Source organism: Aedes aegypti, chromosome 3, assembly GCF_002204515.2.
Source record: "Aedes aegypti strain LVP_AGWG chromosome 3, AaegL5.0 Primary Assembly, whole genome shotgun sequence".
Taxonomy (NCBI): domain Eukaryota; kingdom Metazoa; phylum Arthropoda; class Insecta; order Diptera; family Culicidae; genus Aedes; species Aedes aegypti.
Window position 1 is genome coordinate 291717178 of NC_035109.1, and position 22542 is coordinate 291739719.

At 38.5% G+C, this 22542-nt stretch overlaps 1 protein-coding gene across 1 annotated transcript in view; it reads left to right on the forward strand.

Annotated features, from left to right (window-relative positions):
* The first annotated feature begins 601 nt into the window (after nucleotides 1-601).
* The window catches only part of LOC5573621 (DNA-directed RNA polymerase III subunit RPC1), a 37472-nt gene continuing 15531 nt past the window's right edge, over nucleotides 602-22542 (forward strand). The window contains exons 1-5 of the mRNA XM_021855053.1: nucleotides 602-772; nucleotides 836-1796; nucleotides 1966-2172; nucleotides 2233-2598; nucleotides 10014-10911. Of these exons, the coding sequence (XP_021710745.1) occupies nucleotides 729-772; nucleotides 836-1796; nucleotides 1966-2172; nucleotides 2233-2598; nucleotides 10014-10911 (2476 nt within the window). The 5' untranslated portion in view covers nucleotides 602-728. The remainder of the gene's footprint in view (nucleotides 773-835; nucleotides 1797-1965; nucleotides 2173-2232; nucleotides 2599-10013; nucleotides 10912-22542) is intronic.

The following is a 22542-nucleotide window of genomic DNA, read 5'->3' on the forward strand; positions in this document are numbered from 1 at the left end:
GTGGGTGGGTATACTAACAATGTTACAGCCCACACAAAAATTTAATAATATTCACACAAAAAGCGTTACAAGGGGGTGGGTGGGTGTCCAAAATGGCCAATTTCAGCGTTATGAAATAAATGAATGAGCCCTAGTATCCACTTTGTAAGTACTGTGCAAAAGGATAGGACAAGTAATGGCCAAGAAATACTTCAGCTGCCCAAATTACTTGAGCTGTATCCAGTTGACATCGTAACATTTCGTAACATTAGTAACGCCTGCCGTACAAATCAAATGGAGCTGTCACTATTCCGTACGGAAAAATGTGCCGCTCAATTATTCCGAAAGTAAAAGTGACACTTTGCTCATTCTGAATCAGCTGTCAAAATTACTTTGGTAATTAGCAACAAATTGTACTTGACCGCTCTACTTAGGATGTGGATACCAGGCTTAAGACAGCTTTTTAGCGTGCACGTATTACCACAGTTAACCATTGTCCACTGCCCACATGGTTCGAGTCCCTACTGCCAGGGGGCTAAGTACACTCACACGTGTTGGTAAACATTCGAACCGTTCCTAGTCTCTGAACGAACACCATCACGCGCAAGAGGAACAAGAATGCAAAGAAAAACGTCATAAGCACGGCAACCAGATTACCGAAAAGTGTTGTGATTTTCAGTCTACCGGAATTTTTACTAAAATTTAATCGGTTTTTTGTATGCTAATTCTGTTGAAAACTTCGTAGAATCATGCCGAAAGAGCAATTCCGCGAAGCGGATGTCATCAAAAAGATGTAGGTGACATGGAGAGTGAAATAAACGCGTTTATTTTACACTGTTTTCATGGTTGCTTGCAGATCCCACGTTTCTTTCGGCATCGACAGTGCGGAGTTGATTCAGCAGGAAGCCCATCTCCATGTCGTGGCGAAGAATCTGTACAATCAGGATGCCAACCGGACGCCGGTCACTTACGGGGTGCTGGACCGTCGAATGGGCGTCAGCCAGAAGGACGCAACGTGCGACACCTGCAAGAAGGGCCTGAACGATTGCGTGGGCCATTTTGGTTATATCGATTTGGCCCTGCCGGTGTTTCATGTTGGGCACTTTCGGGCCACCATTACGATTCTGCAATCGATCTGTAAGGTTTGCTCGCGGGTAATGCTGAAAGAGGACGAGAAGAAGCAGTTCAGCGCCCGGTTGATGAATCCGAATCTGTCGTATTTGGCAAAGAAGTCCATCCATAGTCAGGTGCTGAAGAAGGCCAAGAAGAACACCAAATGTCCGTATTGTGGAAGCCTTAATGGACCGGTTAAGAAAGGAGCTGGATTGATGAAGATCGTGCACGAGCCGTTCCGCGGCAAGAAGGCAACGGATCCTTTGGTGACCAATGCCCTGGAGGTGATGATGTCGGCTATTGAAGGAAATCGGGAACTCTCACAGACAATTGGACCGTCTTCGCTAATGAAGGAATTGAATCCGGTCGAGGTGCTCGACTTATTCAAGAATATCCCCAAAAGCGACATTCCCCTGCTGGGAATGACCTCCCCAGAATCGAACCCGGCAGATCTGATTGTGACGCGGGTTTTTGTTCCTCCGGTTTGCATTCGGCCATCGGTGGTTTCCGAGGTGAAGGCCGGCACCACGGAGGACGATTTGACCATGAAGCAAAGCGAGATTCTGCTGATCAGTGATGTCATCGCCAAGCATATGATGTCCGGCGGAAAGATCGAACTCATCCAGGAGGATTGGGACTATTTGCAGCTGCACTGTGCGCTGTACTTCAATAGTGAGCTGTCCGGAATTCCGCTGTCGCTGATGGTAAGTTGACCTACAAATCTCAGTAGCAATGAACCGTAATGATAGACGTGTTGTGCAACCTATAAACAAGTTCCATGTCTTCACTTCCTAAGTTCCTACCACCCCATTGATCCACGGGGAAAGCGTTTCTTATCTGTGATAGTTATAGACGAGGCTTTTTTCATTTCAGCCCAAAAAGCCGACTCGCGGAATTGTGCAGCGTTTGAAGGGCAAGCAGGGTCGATTCCGAGGAAACTTGTCCGGCAAGCGAGTGGATTTCTCTGCACGTACCGTCATTTCACCGGATCCCAATCTGATGATTCATCAGGTGGGAGTTCCGGATCGAGTGGCAAAAATCCTCACCTTCCCAGAGCGAGTCAACACGGCCAATATTAATGTGAGGATTTTCTATGGTATTATAACTGACTGAGAGTCACTAACTGGTCTTTAATTTTAGAAAATGCGTCAGCTGATCAAAAACGGCACGGAGAAGCACCCGGGAGCGAACTACGTCCAGCAGAAGGGCAGTGCCTTCAAGAAGTACCTAGCCTACGGCAATCGGGACAAAGTGGCTCAGGATCTGAAATGCGGCGACATCGTAGAGCGGCACTTGATGGATGGCGACGTGGTGCTTTTCAACCGTCAGCCCAGCTTGCACAAGCTCAGTATCATGTGTCACGTGGCCAAGGTGCAACCCCAGCGGACGTTCCGTTTCAACGAGTGTGCCTGTACGCCATACAATGCCGATTTCGACGGCGATGAAATGAATCTGCATCTGCCGCAAACGGAGGAGGCTCGAGCGGAAGCGTTGGTGCTGATGGGGGTAATTATTTTGTAATCATATATCTATTTATAGAAGTTTTCACTTAACCATCTAATACCCAAATTATAATTTTTGATCTAAACATCATTTTTTTGTTAACTAAATTTAAAAAAATCGGTTTTTGATTTTTTCCAAAATTGATTTTTGAACTTCTCTATCCTTCTTTATATTTTCTTGAAGTCGATTTCTCACAATAATTAAAATTTGAGTTTTAACGGTGCTTTAAAAAATACGAATATTTTAGTTTTCTGGAACATATTTTATTTCCCGTGTAACTAACGGAAAACAGGTTTGACATCATTTTAATACCACCAGGCTCTAGTAACAGGCTGGTTGTAGAAAAATATAAAATGAACAATTTGTTTGTATTACACGGGGGAACGTCATTTGACACAAAGTCATTTGGCATAAAGCCGTTTGGCATAAAATAATTTGGCATAACGGTCGTTTGGCATAATAGTCATTTGGCATAATGGACCATTGCTAACATTCTCATATGTGTTTTTCCCTTCTTTTGGTCATAGGCTGTTCTTTCTCATTACGTTGTTAAACTAGTGGTTTGCATTGTGACTTCTAAGATTTTCATTGACAATTTTGCCTTCTTTTCTACGTTGGCATTATAACTACTAACATTTTCATAGACGATTTTCCCTTTTTTTGATCACCAGATCTTCTTTTAAGTAGCACTATTTAAATTTCTAATTTCTTTTCTTTTATGCCAAACGTCCATTATGCGAAATGACCATTATGCCAAACGACTTTATGCCAAATGGCTTTATGCCAAATGACTTTATGCTAAACGGGGTAGCCCCGTATTACACATTAAATAATTCAACTTTTCAAACATTTTGAACACATGCAAAACTGTGAAAAGTCATAAAAACTGTCCTAATTGCGTTGGGCAAATTTAACCAGAACATCGATGTAACTGAATCGATTCGAATTCGAAAAGTCGAATCGATTCGCCGATTTAATCGAATCAGTTTAATGGATGTTTTTGAATCGATTCAATTTTCAAGCTCATATGAAAATTTACAAAAAAAAACTCTTAAAATAAGATCAAATGCTCTAATGCTTAATTATTAAATTAATTCAATCAAATAACATCTGAAATTAAAGATTATAAATTCAATGCTTCAAAACTAGGTTTAAGATTCATCAGCTCATTTTGAAATTCTAATCAATTTCACACTTTTGAATCGTAACAAAAAATCGAATGAAGAAAATCGATTCACTCGATTTTGAGTCATCCTAACATTGATTCAAAAAATCGATTAATCGAAACGAAAAAATCGATGTTTGGAACATCGATTCAAAATCGCCCATTGCTTGTCCTAATACGCGTATTATGGCCCAAGGTTTAAGCCAAAAATAGAACAATTTTGATTCCCGAGCTAAAAAAAAAATACAAAAAAAAAACACAATGTGTACCCCGTTTAATGAAGGCAGGGTTGGGTATTACATGATTAAATCATTCGCCTTAGCAAATTACCTAATGTCGTTTTCGATTATTCCCGACGGTGCACCGCGCAAGTGTAACAATTGACACCGGAAAATAGAACGGTTTCGGTGCAATATTTTGACAGCCTACGATGGTGTTAGTGAAGGCGTCAATCAAAACAAAATGTCATTCTTCAACCAGATAAAACAGCTGTTTCTGTTATTCATGATTTGCTGTAAGGGATTCGAAAACATTAGATTTGTTTGTGTTTTTTTTATATTTCGTTAACGATGTTTACAACACTGGCAATGTGTTCATTACTATGCCGTGGACGTGGATGGAAATAAAAGTTTTGTATACAAAAATATTTTTTCCTGGAAATTAATACCATGACATGTTTTGTATTCCAATAAAATATATTTAATATTCATAAATTTAACATTTCAACACTGTAAGGGCTTATCTGACTTCATCAATCCTTTCTTTTACCAAAAACTTCACCAAAAATCATATTTCCGCAATTTTTCAAGTTCAGATGCAAAATACTGCGATCTTTCATCGTACAACACCAAAGTGTTTCGAGAAGTGAATTATCTAATTGTAACAACGCAAAGCAAGTATCAATGAAATGAAATCGATCATTGCATCAAACCCGTAAAAATATCAATGTCGATTTGTCGTTAGTTTTAGCAAAAATATAACACTAGAGATTTTGTAATCCTAGTTCAAAATGTGGGAACATACAGCTTGAGTCGTTGATGACTCAGGCACCCCCGTTTTTAAAGTCAAATTTTCATAAACTTGTTCATAAAATGTTTTGTAAAGTAGTATCTACTGTTATACATGTAATCCAAATATCTGAAAGAAGAGTTCAATTTTCTGTCATAAGCCGAAAAAGTTCCCCTTCTTATCGTTGAAACATATTTACTCATATGTCAAAGTATCTTCAATTATTCTTATATAAATCATATTTATATCTTGTAGTTTTGTTCATTAAAAACATTTCTCCTTTAACTGACTAAAAAGATTCAAATCTAAAATAAATCCATTCTATCTACGCAGATATGAGCGAATCTTGCTTCTTCGTAACCGAAAACAACAAAATCTACCTAAACGACCAAAACAAGAACGCCACTGACAGCTAAGAACCATACATATGTATTGGTAAAAAGAGTGCATTACCTGCTACACCCAGTTCGATCAGGGTGTAGGATTTTCTGCACCGGTGGCGATCGAGTGTAAAAACGGTGTGCTACCTGCGGAATAAAAGAACGGTTTGGGTGCAAGTTTTGCTACACCGGTGGGAAAACGGTGCAGGCGGTGCAAATAAAGAAAAACGACATAAGTTCCAGCTAGTATTTGGGTACAGAGAATCAGTAGTAGAATTGGGCATTTTGTACCTTTCCATTCCGTCCTTATTGCTTATCTTTTGACAGATAGAGGGGAATTAGGGGCATTATGGACACGTTAAGCAATTGTTCGGTTAAAGACTATAAAATGGCAATATTTTTATTTCACCCCCGGCTAGTTTTCAAGTTTGATGTTAGTACGACGTGCTACATTCATTCATGATGATAAAAATCATATCATATGTCAGAAAAGCAAGATAGAAAATTGGGTCAAAAACAAGGCTGATAAAAAGGCATTGGGGCGAAATGAACACTTGCATGAAATTTAGTGATTCCAATATATTTAATGACTATCAATCGTTCCGACATGTAAAAGGGCTCTCCATCAACCATAACAGCTAAAAAGAACCTTTCTGGGTTCGTTATTTTGCTCAAAAATTAGATTTTTCCACGGCCTTGCTTATGTGACAATTTGAAACTGAGAAAAACTTCAAGTCAAATTTTGAAGGACAATTGGAGCAAAAAATAAACTTTTATACCGTCAAACATATCAAATGCATTACTGATTTCATGCACTCTATGAACTTTTGATGAAGTATGCATATTCCCAGATATTTAGGGGGTGTCCATTTCGAAATTTGTGTTAAAATCTTCTACTAATTCTCCCGGGAATTTACCTAAACAATATTTCAACGATTCTTAAAGAAATGCATAGAAGAAATTCTACAAAATTGATTCCAGAAAATCTAAGCAATTACCTCCAACAATTTCCACAGAGATGAACATTTTCCCAGAGATTCGGCCAGGATTTCTTCATTAGATTTTACACAAATTCTTCCACCGATTTCTCCAGTTATTAGATTAGCGGATCTTTCAAAGATTACTGCTTGAGCTCTTTAAAGCACTACCATTCGAATGTAAATTCTAGTGTTTTGAAAGGAATTCGTTTTTTTTTCTTGAAAGTCTAGTTCTAGTTATTTTCATGTGGATTTATTCCAGGATTCTACCAGAAATTGCTTCGAAAACTTCTCCAGGGACTATTTTAGGAAATATATTAGGAACTTTTCCAGGAAGTCAACAATAAATTCAATCAAGGATTCCTCATGAAGTTCCTCTAGAAATTTGTCCAGCATTTCATCCAGGGAGTACTCATGTAGTTCTTTTCAAAAATTTCCTAATTCCTAACAATCAATTAGGTATTTCTCAAAATTTCAATTCAAAAATTCTTTTAGGCATCATTGCAATAGTTCATCAGGAATTTCCACTGATTTTTTTCCGAAAATTCCTAGTAACTTCTTTGAAGATTTTCCGGAGACATTTCTTGGAAAAACTGAATGAATTATTTAAGGACTTCTTCTGGGAATTACACTAAGAGGTATTTCCTGAAGGAACCTTATTAGAAGTCTGGATTTATTGCTGAAGGTATCCTCAGTAAAATCGTAAAGAAATCCTGAAGGCAAATTTTGAAGTAAATTTGAAGAAACCAGTGCAAGCATCTCTTGAGAAATTACTGCTCGTAATCTTTAGGATGTCTTAAACGAAAATAGGGTGCAGAACCACTTTTGCACTTCTGTGATTCACTTTGGTATGGGGGTTTTATCTCGGCCGAATTGTCTGAAACTTTACAATAAGAAGCGCATCAGTACGACGCATATTGTGGTCAAATATGAGCTCTGTGGCTTTTAAAAAACCTTACTGCCGAAATTAATCAAAACTGCCAAGTATAGAATCCGGCTCTCTATTGCACGAAATTCTGCGAAAATCGATGAGTAAATCATTCAATGATTTTTTCTAGTATACTTATGACTTTCTCCAGAAATTTATGGAAAAGTCTCTGGATACATCTCGGCTTATCGTAAGCAAAATCAAGTTGAATTCTTGGACATATTTTGAACGATTTTTTTCTGAATAAATTCTACAAGAAGTCCGTAAAAATTACTAAATGAACTTCTGAAACAAATTTTGGTAAAATAAGTTGTTCAGTTTCTGATGAAATTCCTAGGGAAAGTAATACAAATATACTTACAGTAAAACAAAATAAAAAATATTAAAAATATATCCACAAAGAAATGTTTGACCACATTCTTCATAAAAACTTCTATTTCTTCTGCTTCCTGTTGTTTTTTTTTTCTATCTTTATTAACGAGATTTTTAGCCTCGGGCTAGTTCATCTCGGGACCTACGCCTCTACTTCCCTTCAAAGGAAGTCGTCACTATAACTTTTTACGTCATAAGTGACTATGTCGGGGATGGGATTCGATCCTAGGCAGTGATGGAAAGTTGCGAACACTTCTTCTGAACTGGAACAAAAACAAAACCAAACGCTCCCGAGCGTCAGAGCGGTGGTTTACTCGCATCTATCGGCTCCCGAGTAACTGAAGCTAAAAGTGATTCGCGAACGTGTTCGAAGCTGTTCAGAGTCATATTGTGCTTTTGGGAAAAAAGCTGCTTCCTCTTCGAGATTTATGGTTTTCATGGGCTTTTGACTACAAACTAGTAGTTTACTGTCAATATGATGGTTATGCAATTAATTTGTCTGTCAAAACCATAATAAATCACACCTTGCTCGGTTACTCGCGAGTAAACGCTCCCGAGCTTGTTGCTACTTCTTTTGACATGTTCTCCCGAGCAGACGGGTGTGGACTTACTCACACCTAGCCAGCTCCCGAGTCTGTGATGTTTGTTATGCGTTGGTATACACTCGTGAGCTGCTTCGTGATGCGAACTTTTCCAGCACTGATCCTAGGTCCTCGGCGTGAGAGGCGTGTGTTTGACAAAACGTTTCACCTGTTTCAGTTAGGATACTATTGCATACAAATGCAATAAAAATATCAATTTTCAAAGAAGGTTCTCAGGTCAATAATGTGAAATTGCTAGATTGAAAATCATTCTCTGATCTGGTGAGGAGTAGCAAGCTCGGATTTCGGATAACTTAACTCACTCATTTGTAATTTCAGAATGAATTTTGTTATTCGGATTACTTAAGAGCTAAATTAACGATAGAGTTTGGTCGTAATTTTGTACGATTGTTTACATCTTAGAACCAGCGACACGTTAAGGTAGCAGTAAAGAGCTGCGCATTCTTCTTCTTCTTTCTGGCGTTACGTCCCCACTGAGACAGAGCCTGCTTCTCAGAAAACTTCCAGTCTAAGTAGTTAGTCTAAGCTAAGCTAAGCTAAGCTTTCTTGAGAGCTAAGCTAACGATAGACTAAAATGTGTGGCAAAAACAGAATGTAGGAAAAGGAAAACGACACGCTTATAATATTTTAGAAACATATTTGGAAACATGTGATTGTCTTTAAAACATAGAAACGGAAAAGGTTTTTGGTGCTGACCGTTTTTTCAACGAGGTTTTGTTGGATTGGAATTTGGGTTACAGTGTCATGGAGTATTTAATTTATAGAGGGCAATGAATTGTAATGGATGAAGGTTAATTTGGTACATGTTTCGTACTGGGTGGTTGGATGCATTGAAGGATGGGATCATATTGCTACACTAACACCAGACAGAAGAAGAAGAAGAAGAATATGAGGTGATTTCAATTCACTTCTGAGTGAAAAATCATGAAATTTAAGGTGAAGATGAATCGAAGCCAAGCCTCTAGGGCACAAACCTGACCATCAGTTTAAGCTGAAAGCTTGATCGATTGATAACTAGCTAGTGGTGCCCAATCGATCAAGTTTTCTTCTCAAACTGATGTCTAGCTATCCACATTTGTGCTCTTGAAAATTTAAGGTTTGGCTTCGTTTCATCTTCACCTTAAGCCGTGATAGGACAATGGCAAAAGAGGTTTCGAAATTGGGCATTTGCAGCACTATTGGAACCTGTCGCCGAGTGTCCAAGAATGGTCAGAACCACTTTAAAATTCATTACCTGATATTTAATCACACCTGGGTAAAAAATCATGAATTTTGAGCCGTCGAAAGGCATCAGTGCATGATATTCTGGAAGTGGCCCTTTAAGATCCCTACCGGAACCGATATCTGGTGACCATGTTCTAGAAATGACCGCATTAGTGTACAAACTGACAAAGCTTTTGATGAGATTTCTCATAATTTTCATTTCGAAATATACCCTAGTACAACAACAAATCTAAAGCTAAATCCAGAACTATCACAGATTTTTTTTTTTACATAAATTCAAAAATAAAATTCATTCATGATTGTTCCTGGAAATCTTATCAAAACCGATCTAATGATGGCGGAACTAGAGAATTTTGAAATTAGACGGATGTCCGTTCTCTGTGCGTCAGTCTGGGTATTCGGTTTGATGATAACAGTAGAATACTGGTTTATAATCGGCGATACTTAATGCGATGAAAGATGGAACGATTATCGTAATACGAATGCTTTATGTATCGTTTTAGCATCAGTCCACACCATGGCGTCGATAGGCGCGGGGTGAATGCACGAGCATATCGATCGCAAGGTCCTTGATTCGATTCCAGGCTGCCGCGAAAACTATTAATTTCAACCCGATTCCTTGTGGCGAATTTTCATAAGGGGTTCTTATGTTTATCGATAGTTCGTTTGCCAGAGTGTACGAGATATTTATGATGACTGCTTATCGTGTAACGATTCTTTTACAATAGAATTGACCTTCTATCTCACACCTTCTCATTTCAGAACAAATCTAATTTGGTAACTCCTCGTAACGGCGAGTTGCTGATTGCTGCCACCCAGGATTTCATCACCGGCGGTTATCTGCTCACACAAAAAGACCAGTTCCTAACCCGTGAACAAGTGATGCAGTTGGCCGCTTGTATGCTCTCTGGGCCGGATGCCAACATGGAGATTGACCTTCCCAAACCGGCCATCATTAAACCGCGAAAGATGTGGACAGGAAAGCAGATCTTCAGTTTGATCCTCAAACCCAACAAGGACTGCATAGTGAATGCGAATCTCTCGACCAAGGGTCGAAACTACACGGCCGGAAAGGACATGTGCGTGAAGGATTCCTGGGTCGTGATTCGCAATTCGCAGCTCATGTGCGGTGCCATGGACAAGGGTACGATGGGTTCCGGTACCAAGAACTGCATTTTCTATGTCATCCTGAGAGATTTCGGTGAAGAATACGCCATCCGATCGATGTGGCGCCTTGCTCGAATGGCTTCGTACTTTATGATGAACCATGGGTTCTCGTTCGGTATCGGAGATGTAACACCTAGTCGGAAACTGCTTCAAGAAAAGCAAAAGCTGCTCGAAAATGGTTATAGTCGATGTGATGAGTACATTGCCGAAATGAAGAAAGGTACCCTGCAGTGTCAACCGGGTTGTACGGCAGAGCAGACACTGGAGGCGGTTATGCTGAAGGAACTCTCTAGTATTCGAGAGTTGGCTGCCAAAGCGTGCTTCCGTGAGCTACATCCCACAAACAGCGCCCTCATTATGGCCCAGTCCGGTTCGAAGGGTTCCAATATTAACATCTCGCAGATGATTGCCTGTGTCGGTCAGCAGGCCATCAACGGCAAGCGGGTCCCTAACGGATTCGAAGATCGTGCTCTACCACACTTTGAGAAGTTCTGTAAGTAAAAAATCATATATAATGTTAACATCTAAACAAATAACACTTAATCAACAATTTTACTCTATAATACCTGATTCGTCGCTCCTCGCTCGCTAAATCGTTGTGCGCTTGATCTGCCCACCTAGCTTATTATTTATATGACTTTTTGATAAAATAAAAAAAAATGTCAAATTGGCTAAACTAGAGGCGATCTGTTTACCAAAAAAAATAGCGCATGACGTTTTTACCAAAAATATGTGTTTTATCCAAGGGTGGAGGGCGGCTGTCAAATGGGAGTAAAATTGAAAAGCCGCCAACTGAAGTCCAGAACCAGTTTTAAGGCTTAACGCGGAATAGTAAAAAATATTATTCGCAAGATTACAGGTAATAAATGCGCTTGGAAGATATTGTTAGCAAGCAATTATTAGCTACATGCTACTACAGTGCGCTGTTAGCAATTTAATCAGAAAATTCTGCTGAATTCCCAAAATGGATGTTTTCGACAAAATTGATTACGCCTTCACCATTGTTTGGTCGTAATTTTGTATGGTTGTTTACATTTTAGAACCAGCTACAAGTTGGGGTAGCAATAAAGAGCCGCCAGTACCACCCTTGGTTTTATCCATAGAGTGCTTCGTGAAGCTCAAGCAGGACAGTACGGAACATTACTAAAGGACCTATCTAACATTGAGAGGCTCTCTTTGTTTACTTTCTCTTTCATTAATAACTGAGTCACATTAACCTCTTCTGTTGCGTTTTTTGTATGAAATGCTAGTCAAAGGAATTGACTTTCGATCTATAGGGAAAAACTTCCCAAAATCATTAGTATTCCACTGTTAAGGCCGGAGCACAATGGATCCGGTTGACAATCCGTTTTTTTGACAGCTATTTTAAATGAACGGGATCATATGCGCCAACGCACAATGCATCCGGATTGACTTTGCGGTTTGGTACTAAACTGTACTAAACGCAAACTCAACCGCATAGTCATCCGGAAGAATAGAAAATTTCCAAATCTTGCGTTTGAGTTTACGGAAAGCTTGTTTGTTTTGACCGGTTTCTACAGTGTACGGTTGTTAAGTTTAGTGATTTTTGTGCATAATTAGTTCAATTTTCACTAAATAAAATACAACCGGATCTGTGGTGAGCTGGTGAGATAAGCATTTTCGTTGGTGGGCAATGCATAATCTCGGCTGCAACAGAAGCGGTGATTACCATCACAGTGAAGTTTGAATAACATTTCCTGCATGGGGTCGATGCTGCTGTTGGTGATGTTGCGGATAGCTATGGTCTTCTAATCTATTTCTGTTCTATTCATCGTTGGTCGATGAAGGAAACGACCATGTAGCGAAGTGCAACGAGGGTCATATTTCTTAATTAACGATAATATTGGTTCCGTAAATCTTCCAGGAGATACTTCAGGATTTTTTCTATGATTTCCTCCTAAAATTATTTCATGAGTTTCTTCTGGGATTTTTACAGAAGGTGCTACAGGATTTTTATAAGTTCCTCCAAGAGTTATGTGTGGAATCCCTGTTTGAGTTTTCTCTGGACATTTTCCAGGAGATTCTTCTGAAATTCCTATAGGCATAACTTTTGGATTTCCTCCAGGAGTTGCTTATGTTATTTTTTCTGAAGTGTATTCTATAACTCTACAAGGGCTTGTTTCTGGAATTCCTCTAGGAGTTCCTTTTACAATAACTCCAAAAATTGCTTCTAGATTTTCTTCTAGAGTTCCTCTTGGAGTTTTTTTTTCTGGAGTTCTTTTTAATTCCTTTCAATAAAATCTTTTTGATTTCTTTTAAGAATTCCTTTTGTATTTTATTAGAGGTTCCTTCTGGAATGCCTCTTCATTCGAAAGCTGCTCCTGAATTTCATCAAGAAGGTGCTTCTCTCATTTCTCTAGAAGTTCCTCTTGAAGTTACTTCTAAATTAATCTAGAGAAGTTAACTCTGAAATTGCTAGTAAATTTCTCCAGGAAGTCCTTCTGTGATTGCTTTTGGATATTTAAAAAATGTGAAAGAGTTTTCTTAGGAGTAGTTTTGAAAATTCATCAATAAATGACTTCTGATTTTATTTCAGAAAATCCTTCAGGGTCTCCTTCTAGAATTTCTCCTATTTGTAATGGAAATCTTCCAGAAGTTTCTACTAGAATTCCTTCTGTGGCTGCTTCAGAAAATGCTTCAAGTATTTCTTCTAAAATGCTTCTAAGGAGTTTTTTTTCTAGAATTCAACATTGATTTTTTCTTTAAATTTACGCCAGAATTTTCTTCTGTAATTCCTAGAATTTCTCTGGCAGTTCAACTTTCAGAGGCAATTTCTTGGATTGATGCTTCTTGAATTCCTCAAAGAATTATATCCAAAAATTTCATCAAGAAATGGTTTGAAATTCTTACAAGAGTTGCTACAGAAATTCTCCAAAGAGGTAATCCTGGGTGTCCTTCATGAGAACCTCTGGAATTCTTCCACGAGTCGCTTTTAGATTATTTCAATTGCTTGCTGAAAGAGTTGCTTCTGAAATTCCTTCATTAATTCCTTCAGAAATAGATTCTAGGGTTGCTTCTGAAATCCTTCAGAAGTTCCTAGTGGAGTTTCTCCAAGATTTATTTCTGGAATTCATCATAGAATTGATTCTGAGATTTCTAAAGAGTTGCGTCTGGGAATTCTCACATAAACTCTATCGAAATTACTTCAAAAGTTGCTTCGGGAGATGATTTTGAAATTCCTTCCAGGGTTCCAGGGTTCCTGGACTCCTCCGGAAGTTGCGTCGAAACTCCTCAAGGAATTACTTCTAGAATCACTTTAAGAAACCATCCTGGAATTTATCCGAGAGTTGCTTCTGTAATTTACCATAGAGTTGATTCCTACTTGATTTCTGCCGAAAGTTGCTCTAAGAGTTTATTTGATTATGGATATCCTCCGATAGTAGCTTTTAAGTATCGTTCAAGACAGTCACTTCCTTCAAGAATTTATATTGAATTACCCAGAAGGTATTGTCTATAATTGGTCAAAGTGTTGCTTCTGGGATTCCTCCCAAATTTTCCCCTGGAATTCCGCCAAGGATTGCTTCTATGAATTCTCATGGAGATGTTCTTGGAATTTTATCAATAAGTGGCAATGGATTTCCTTAAGGAAATGCTTCTGGAACTCTTTTAAGAGTTCCCATTGGAAATCCTCCAGGAGTTGCTTCTAGGATTTCACAAGAAGTTGCTCCTTAATTCCTGAAAATTTGCAAAGAGTTGCTTGTAAAAAGATTTCAAGAGTTCCTACTGGAGTTATTCCGAGATTTTTTATGGAATTCCTACACGAGTTCCAACTGGAATTTCTCCGGGAGTTACATCTAGAATTGCTTCTGGAGTTTCAAGTGTTGCTTCTGAATTTTTTACCGGTAGTGCTCTTGCATTTCCTTCAAAAATTACTGCTTCAATTTCTCTAGAAATTTCTTCTGAAGTATATGTTTTGCGAATTTGATCCAGAAAATCCTTCAGGTGCTGCCTCTTTGATTCCTGAAATAGTTTCTCCTAGAGTTCCTTTGATAATTGCTCCCGGATGTCCTTCAGAAGGTCTTCCCACGAAGTTGCATCGAGTATATTTTACAAAGTTGTTCTTGGAGTCCCTTTAATAGTGTCTCCTGGAATTCCTTTAAGGCGTCCTTGGGTATTTCTCGAGAAATTTCTTCAAGAGTTTTTCTGGAATTGTTCTAGAAATTCGTCCTCAAATTCCTCCAAGAGCTGCTTCTAAAATTCTGTAAAAATTGCCTCTTGGATTCTTTTAACTCTTTTGTAATTGTTTCAGATGTTGCTTCTGAAATTCTTTCTGGAGGTCTATCTGAAACCCTTGAAGAGTTGTTTTGAAAGTTGAAATTTCTCTAATTCAGTTTTATCTGGAATTTTCCCAAAAGCTCCTTCTACACTTACTCTACAAACCGCTTCTGAATTCTTAAAGTTGTAGATTTTGGAATTGATTTAGTGGATATTCCTGAAATTTCACACGAAGTTGCATTTGGCCGTCCTTCTTGAATAAAACTGTTCTTAAATTTCCTTCAAAAATTGCTGCTGAAACTCTGTCTGGAGTTCCTCTTGGAATACCTGTGGGAGTTGCTTCAGGGATTTCTCAAGGAGTCGTTTCGGGAATTCCTTCAAAAATTTCTTCTAGAGCTCCCTCTGAATTTTTTAAATTCCCTATGGAATTACTTATTGGATCCTTTTAGAAAATCCTCCTGGTATTCCTCCAGGAGTTGCTTCTGAAATTTCTCAATTTCCTCACGTTAACGCTCTTCGAATTCTACCATGCTTCTGGAATTACTCATTAAGTTGTTGTTTTTGTATTGGAATTCCTTCAAGAGTTCCTTCTCGAAATCCTCAGAGAATGGTTTCTGGAATTTCTCAAGGAGTGGCTTAAGGAATTCTTTTAAGAATTTCATTCGGAATTTCTCCGCGAGTTTCTTCTGTAATTTCTCGCAAAGTTGCTTTTCAATTTACTTTATAGTTGATGCTGGCATTCCTCAAGGAGATGCTTCTGAAATTCCTACAAAAGTTGTTGCAATTCCTCAAGAAGATACTTTTGGAATTCCTTAAAAAGTTTCCATTGGAATTCCTCAGGGAGTTGCCTGTAAAATTCTTCAAGGAGTTGCTTCTAGAAATACTGAATGAATAATTTCTGGTGTTTTAATGAACTCTGATATTCATCTGGGACTTGCATTCATTTATTCAATTTAATAGTTTCTGGAATTTGCCACGGAGATTCTTAAATAATTTTGCTTCTAGAAACTCTTCCAGGAATTGCTTCTGTAATTTCTTCAAGAATTTCTCCTGATGTTTTCACAAGAGTTTCTTCTGGGATTCTTCCAACATTTGAGTCTGGAATTTCTTCAATAAACTATTATAAAATTCCTCCGCTTGTTGCTTGACATTATCTTAAGATTCTGGAATCCATTATTAAATCCTCAGCAACAATTTAAAATAAAAAACAAACAAACAATCCCTGGGTAAAGGTACAACCTTGTGATCAGCATGATTGCTGTCAGGACCTGGGGCTTAAATGTATCTTTACTCTAAAAAGAAAGATGCACACTAGTGGTGCTATTGGAGATGCACCAGGAGTTTTATCAATAATTCCTTTATACATTTATTCACAGATTCCACAAGAAATTCCTCCGAGGAAAATTCTTCAAGCATACCTTCAGGTGGCATTCTTCCAGAGATTCCTTCAAAGATTGCTCTACAAACTATTCAGTATTTCCTCCAATGATTCCATTAAAAATCAATCTAAAAAATCCTCAAGTGATTTCTTCAATAGTTCTTCAGGGTTTACTTCAAGGCTGCCTCCACGAATTTCTTAAGAGATTGCTATAATAATTTCTTCAAGAATTCCTCTAGAAGTTAGTTCCAAGGATTCTATCACGCATTCCTCCTAGGATTCCTCCTTAAATTCCACTAGGAGTTGCTTCAGAAATTCCACCAGGAATTATTTTATAAATTCCTCATTGTACCCCTGAAGAAACACTACGAGACATTCGTCCTGGGATTCCTTCAGAAATTGCTTCAAGGATCTACCAAAAATGTTTCCGAGGATTCCCAAAGGAATTTATCCATCAATTTCTTTCAATATTTTTTGCAGGATTTTTTCCAAGGAATTCACCAGGAATCGACTTAAATAATCCTTTAGGAGCTTCTTCAGGGATCGATTTAAAGTTCTTCCAAAGTTATATTAAGGAATTTCTTCAGGGAATTCCCTGGGAATTTCTCCAGTGATTTCTTTGGTGAATCCTCCAAGGATTTTCCAAGATTTTCGTAAAAATACTTCCATGTGCTACTCTAGGTGTTCAACCCCTAATGAAAATGCTTTGTTTAATACTCTGAATAAATTAAGTGGTATCCCTGGAGGAATTATCTTTTGGAACTTTGCAGAAAATTCCAGGAATACCTAGAGTAGAGAAAGGAAGAATTCATAGCTCAATCCTTTGTGGAGTTCCTGATCGATTTTTTCTTGGAAATATTTATGGTTTTTCAGAAAAAAATCTTGTGGACTCTTTGGAATTTTTTTATTGAATTCCTTAGAGGATAAACCCCCCGAATAAAGAAAAGAAATCCTGGTTAAACCTTTCAAGTATTTTCTGATAGAACTACTGGTGAAACTCTGGTATATTTTTCTGGCGGAAATAATGAAATAATTAAAGGAAATACTGGTGAAGCCTTCCTTAGCCGAGCGGTTAGAGTCCGCGGCTACAAAGCAAAGCCATGCTGAAGGTGTCTGGGTTCGATTCCCGGTCGGTCCAGGATCTTTTCGTAATAGAAATTTCCTTGACTTCCCTGGGCATAGCGTATAATCGTACCTGCCACACGATATACGAATGCGAAAATGGCAAGTTTGGCAAAGAAAGCTCTCAGTTAATAACCGTGGAAGTGCTCATATGAACACTAAGCTGAGAAGCAGGCTCTGTCCCCGTGAGGACGTAATGCCAGAAAGAAGAAGAAGACTGGTGAAGTCTCTGAAGGAATTACTAGTGGAATCTTTAAAGAAAACGATGTCAAATCCCCGATATGACTGTTACTGGAGGATATACTGGTGGATTCCCAAATCACTAGTTAAATCCTTATATTCTTCAGTAAAATCGCTAGAGGATCTCCTGAATACCCGCAAGAATGTCTGGAGATATTCCACGGAAAATTCCTTTAAAAAATCCGGAAGGAACCTCTTGAGGATTTCCGGGATTAATTCTATAAGGGATTCCGGGAGGAATCTCTTGATGAAACCCTTAGAAGAAAGTTCTGGTAAACTCTCTGGAGGAATTCCAGATAACCTTCGAGAATCCTTGGAAATATTCTGGGGGAATTCCTTAAGGCCTTCCGAGATTAATTCCTTGGGGAATTTCGGGAGACATCCCTTGATTAATTCTAGGAGAAATCCCTTTCAAGAGGAATCCTTTCAGGTATTATGTGAGGACTCCATTGAAAAATTCCTGGAGTAATCTCTTGAGGAATTCCCTAGAGAAACCAATGGAAGAAAACTCTGATAGAATTCCTGAATAAATTCCGGGAGGAATCCGTGCTAAATGACCTGATGGGCCCAAAATAACCTTAGAGGAATTCTTGAACGAACGTTTAGAAAAAAATCTGATAGAATCCTTGACAGAATTTTTGATGGAATCTCAGAAAGTATCCATAAAGGAATCCCAGGAAGATTTTATAATGAAATCTTATAAATATTTCAAATGGAATCCATGGAAGAACTTCTGATGGAATCCTTGCAGAAACTCCTAATGAAATCTATTAAAGAACTTCTGATGAAATCCCTGGAGGAATTTATGATGAAATCCAAAAGAAAAACTCCTAATAGAATTACAGGTAGAATCTCTGAAGAAACTTCTAACGGAAATCCTGGAAAAACTCCTGCTGTAATCCCTAGAAGAACTTCTGATGTAATTTCTGGAGTAACTTCTAATAGAATCTCTGAAGGAACTCCAGAGGGGATCCCTACAGGAACTCTTGATGAAATCCCTGATGGGATTCCTGATATAATGTCAGCGGATCTCCTTATGAAATCCCAAGATTATATCCTGATAGAATTTCTTGAAGAACCCCTGATATAATCTGCAAAGAAACTCCTGATGGAATCCCTATAGAAACTTCTGGAAGAACTCCTGTAGGAATTCCAGGTGGAATCTCAGAAGAAAATCCTGTTGGAATCGCTGGAGGATCTATTAATATAATCCCTAGAAGAACCTCTGATATTATCTATTCAAGAACCCCTAATGGAATCCCAGGAGAATTCCTAATGAAATCCCTGGAGGAACTCCTGATGGAATCCATGAAGTAATTCTTTATGAAATGCCTATAGTCACTCCTGATGGAATCCCTGGAGGAACTCCTGATGGAATCTCTGGAAGAAATCATGTTAAAAGATTCAAGGGAACTACAGAAGCTTCTGATAGAATCTCAGGAGCAATTCCTGGTGGATTATCTAAAGAAACTGCTTATGAAATCCCTGGAGGAACTCCTGATGAAATCTTCAAAAGAACTCCTGATGAATCTCTGGAGGAGTTCCTGCTGAAATCTCTGAACTAACGTTCAATGTAATCTCTAGAAGAACTCCTGATGGAATCTCTGTAGGAACTTCTGTTGAACTTTCTGAAGGAATTACTGATAAGGTTCCAGAAAGAATTTTTGATGGAAGATTCCAGGTGGAATCTAATAGAATTCCTAGAGGAACTACTTATGATATCCCTAGAAGACATCCTGACGAAATTCCTCGACGAACTCCTGATAAAGTTTCTGAGGAACTCCTGACTGAATCTCTGGAGGAATTTTAGGTGTAATCTCTGAAGGAACTCTTGATGGAACCCCTGGAAGAACTCCTGATGGAAACCCTAAGGGCATTTCTGATTGAAGCTCTATAGGAACTCCTGATGGAATCCCTGGAGAAACTCCAAAAGAAAATTTTTGGAAAAATTACTAAAGATATTCTTGAAAAACTCCTGATGAAATCTCTGGAGGAACTTCTGATGAAATCCCTAGTAGAACTCCTGATGAAATTCCTGGAGGAATTCCTGATATGATTCCTGATGGGAACTCCTGATGAAACCCATTAAAGAGCTCTTTATGTTACCTTTAGAAGTAATCCTGATTGAGTTCTTCGAAGAACTCCTGATATAATCTATGAAAGAACTTCTGAAAGAATGTCAGGACGAATTCCAAGTTGAATCGCCGATGAAACTCTTGACGGAATCTCTGGAGGAACTCCTGATGAAATCCCAATAAGAACTCTGATGGAGATCCTAGAGGTACTCTTGATAGAATCCCTATAGGAACTTTTGTTGGAATCCTTGGAGGAATTCCTTAAGGTGTCCTGGAAGGTACTCCTGGTGGAATCCCTGGAGAAACATCTGATGGAGTCCCTAGAGGAGTTCCAGGTAAAATCCCTTAAGGAACTTCTGATGGAATATCTGGAAGAATTTCATATGGAAACCCTGAAGAAACTCCTGTTGGAATCCCTCGAAGGACTGTTTATGACATCCCTAGAAAAACTCTTGATGGAATTCCTAGAGAAATTTACGATGGAATTCTTAGAGGGATTTCCGGTTTAATCCCTAGAGAAACTTCCAATGAAACCCCTATAGGGTCTCCTGATGAAATCCTTCGCGGAATTCATGATAGAATGATGAGAAGTACTCCTGATGGAATTGTGGACGAACTCGTGTTTAAATACCCACAAAATCTCCTGACCCCTAGAAGAACTACTGATGGAATCTCAATAGGTACTCCTGATAAAGTCCCAGGAGGAAATTTTGATGTAGTTCCTGATGGAATTCCGTGAAAAATTCCATGTGAACTTTCGGAAAAAATTTCTAAAAGAAATCTTTACAGGAATTCCTAATTAAATCACTGGTAAAAATCATGATTGAACACTAGGTGGAATCATGAAGGAATTACCAATAAAATTCATGAAGAAATTTTGGTAGAATTGCTAAAGAAATTCTTGCAGCGTTACCTGGAGGAATTCCTGGTGAAATACCTTGTATGAATTCATGTTACAATCCATGGTGGAATTCCTTATTGAACTTATGTTGGAATCACAGATAGAACTGCTGGTGGATTTGGTAAAGAAATAAGCTAAAGATTGTGGGAAAACGCTAGTGGAATATATAGAAACAACTCAAGAGCGCACATTTGTTAGATCACCATGGCGTCGACGCTGCATAAATTCACGCATTTTGACTTTCCATTCATCTGCATCGCCACTTCATGGAACGCCGAAGCTTCAATTTGACAAATAGTGGCCCAAAGTCACCCCGAGTGGGTCAATATCACCCCGAAAGATGGTATCTAACCTGTTGGCCAAGGACCTGTTTACGGATCGGTTCTAGAAATCTTTTGTCCTCCAGCCGAGCACGTGGATTTTTGTTTCTGTAAATATTCTTGCAAACTTTCTTGATTGCAAGGTGAATAAGATCAACTAAATTTTTAACTAATAACAAAGTTGTTCCTCAGAGCAATTTACAAAAAACCACACAAAATCCCTCCTTTTCCATATCCTTAGGCAAAACACTTCACTACCGCTATATGTATGACTGATTCATGTGCTTTTGGCCTTGCATCATTCATACGTGTATTGGAAGTCAAGAGTAGACTTAAGAGAAAACTTAAAGAACCTTCTGGTCAAAGATGTTGCGTTGCCTACTTCCCAAACTCCAAAACCCCCTTGGTGTATTATGGACGGTGTGAGTTTTCAAACTTATGCTGGAGACTTGGCCCCTGACCCCCTTGTACATCAATAAAATAAAATAAAATAAAATTTCGTCTATGTTTTTTTGCGCATTGTCTCAGGGATTTGCATCAAGAAGTATTGAGGAGTTATCAAATAATCCCACCTAACACCTTCCAATGCATCAATCAAAACTGTTCTATGATTTTTCTTGATGATAAATTTCCTATAAATGAAAAATTTCCTATAAAATTCTTAATTCGACTCGGTTCAGCATCTACTTGATGCAAATCGTTAAAATGTAAAAAAAAAAGATTGTTCTCAACTGGTTAACTGCAACTAAACGTATTGATTGTGCGTTGATTATCCGTTTTGCGTACGTTTTCTGTTTTAGTACAAACCGGATCAAACGGATTGATAAACGCAAACTCAAACGCAAAACGCAACGTATCCATTGTGCTCCGGCCTTTATAATCGAAAGAGAACGAGAGAGGAGAGAATCTCTCATATGTACATAGGTCCTTTAGTAATGTTTCGCGAGAGTTCGGTTTTGCGTCGCCGATCGATTTTGCTCACGATTTCGCGCGTTTTCGTCGCCGGAGAATTTTTTTTTCCCTGATTTGGAGCGTCTTGCTGGGTAGTGTGCTTCGTGAGGCCCAAGCAGGACAGTTCGGTTTTGCGTCGTCCGATCGATTTTGCTCACGATTTCGCGCGTTTTCGTCGCCGGGGAGAATTTTTTTTCCCTGTTTGGAGCGTCTTGCTGGGTAGTGCTTCGTGAAGCTCAAGCAGGACAGTTCGGTTTTGCGTCGTCCGATAGATTTTGCTCACGGTTCCGCGCGTTTTCGTCGCCGGAATTTTTTTTTCCTTGTGGAGCGTCTTACTGGGTAGGTATTTGGGAAGGCCCAAGCAAGACGGTTTGTTTTCGGAACGCCAAGAAGTTTTGCTGTCAGTGTCAGTTTTGTGTTCAGTAGAGAATGGATTACCAACTGGTGAGTTCGTTTCATGCTTATGATAACACATTTTTTCTTGAAAGCGTAACTTTTATGTGATATTAAAACAAACTTTGTATGGTTCGTCACTATAAGTGTCGGCATTATGCTATTTTCTTATACAATTTCAATATACATATTTTTTTTTTGACATTAAAAATTATCTTTTGAATTGTTCGACATTGTGAATGTTAACGTATTTTTTAAAACTTCTACCATATCGAGACAAAATGCACAGTAATACTCATATGTCATTTTCAAACAAACTATGTATGGTTCGTCACTACAAGTGTCGGCATTATTCCTGTTTCATAGAATTTAAAATATGTACATTTAATTTTCAATTTTCGTCATTAATAAAAACGTCTTTTGAATTGTTCGACATTATAGATGTTGACGTATTTTTTAAAGCTTCTACCAAAAACTTCTCGAGACAAAAATACAAAACTAGCTTTAA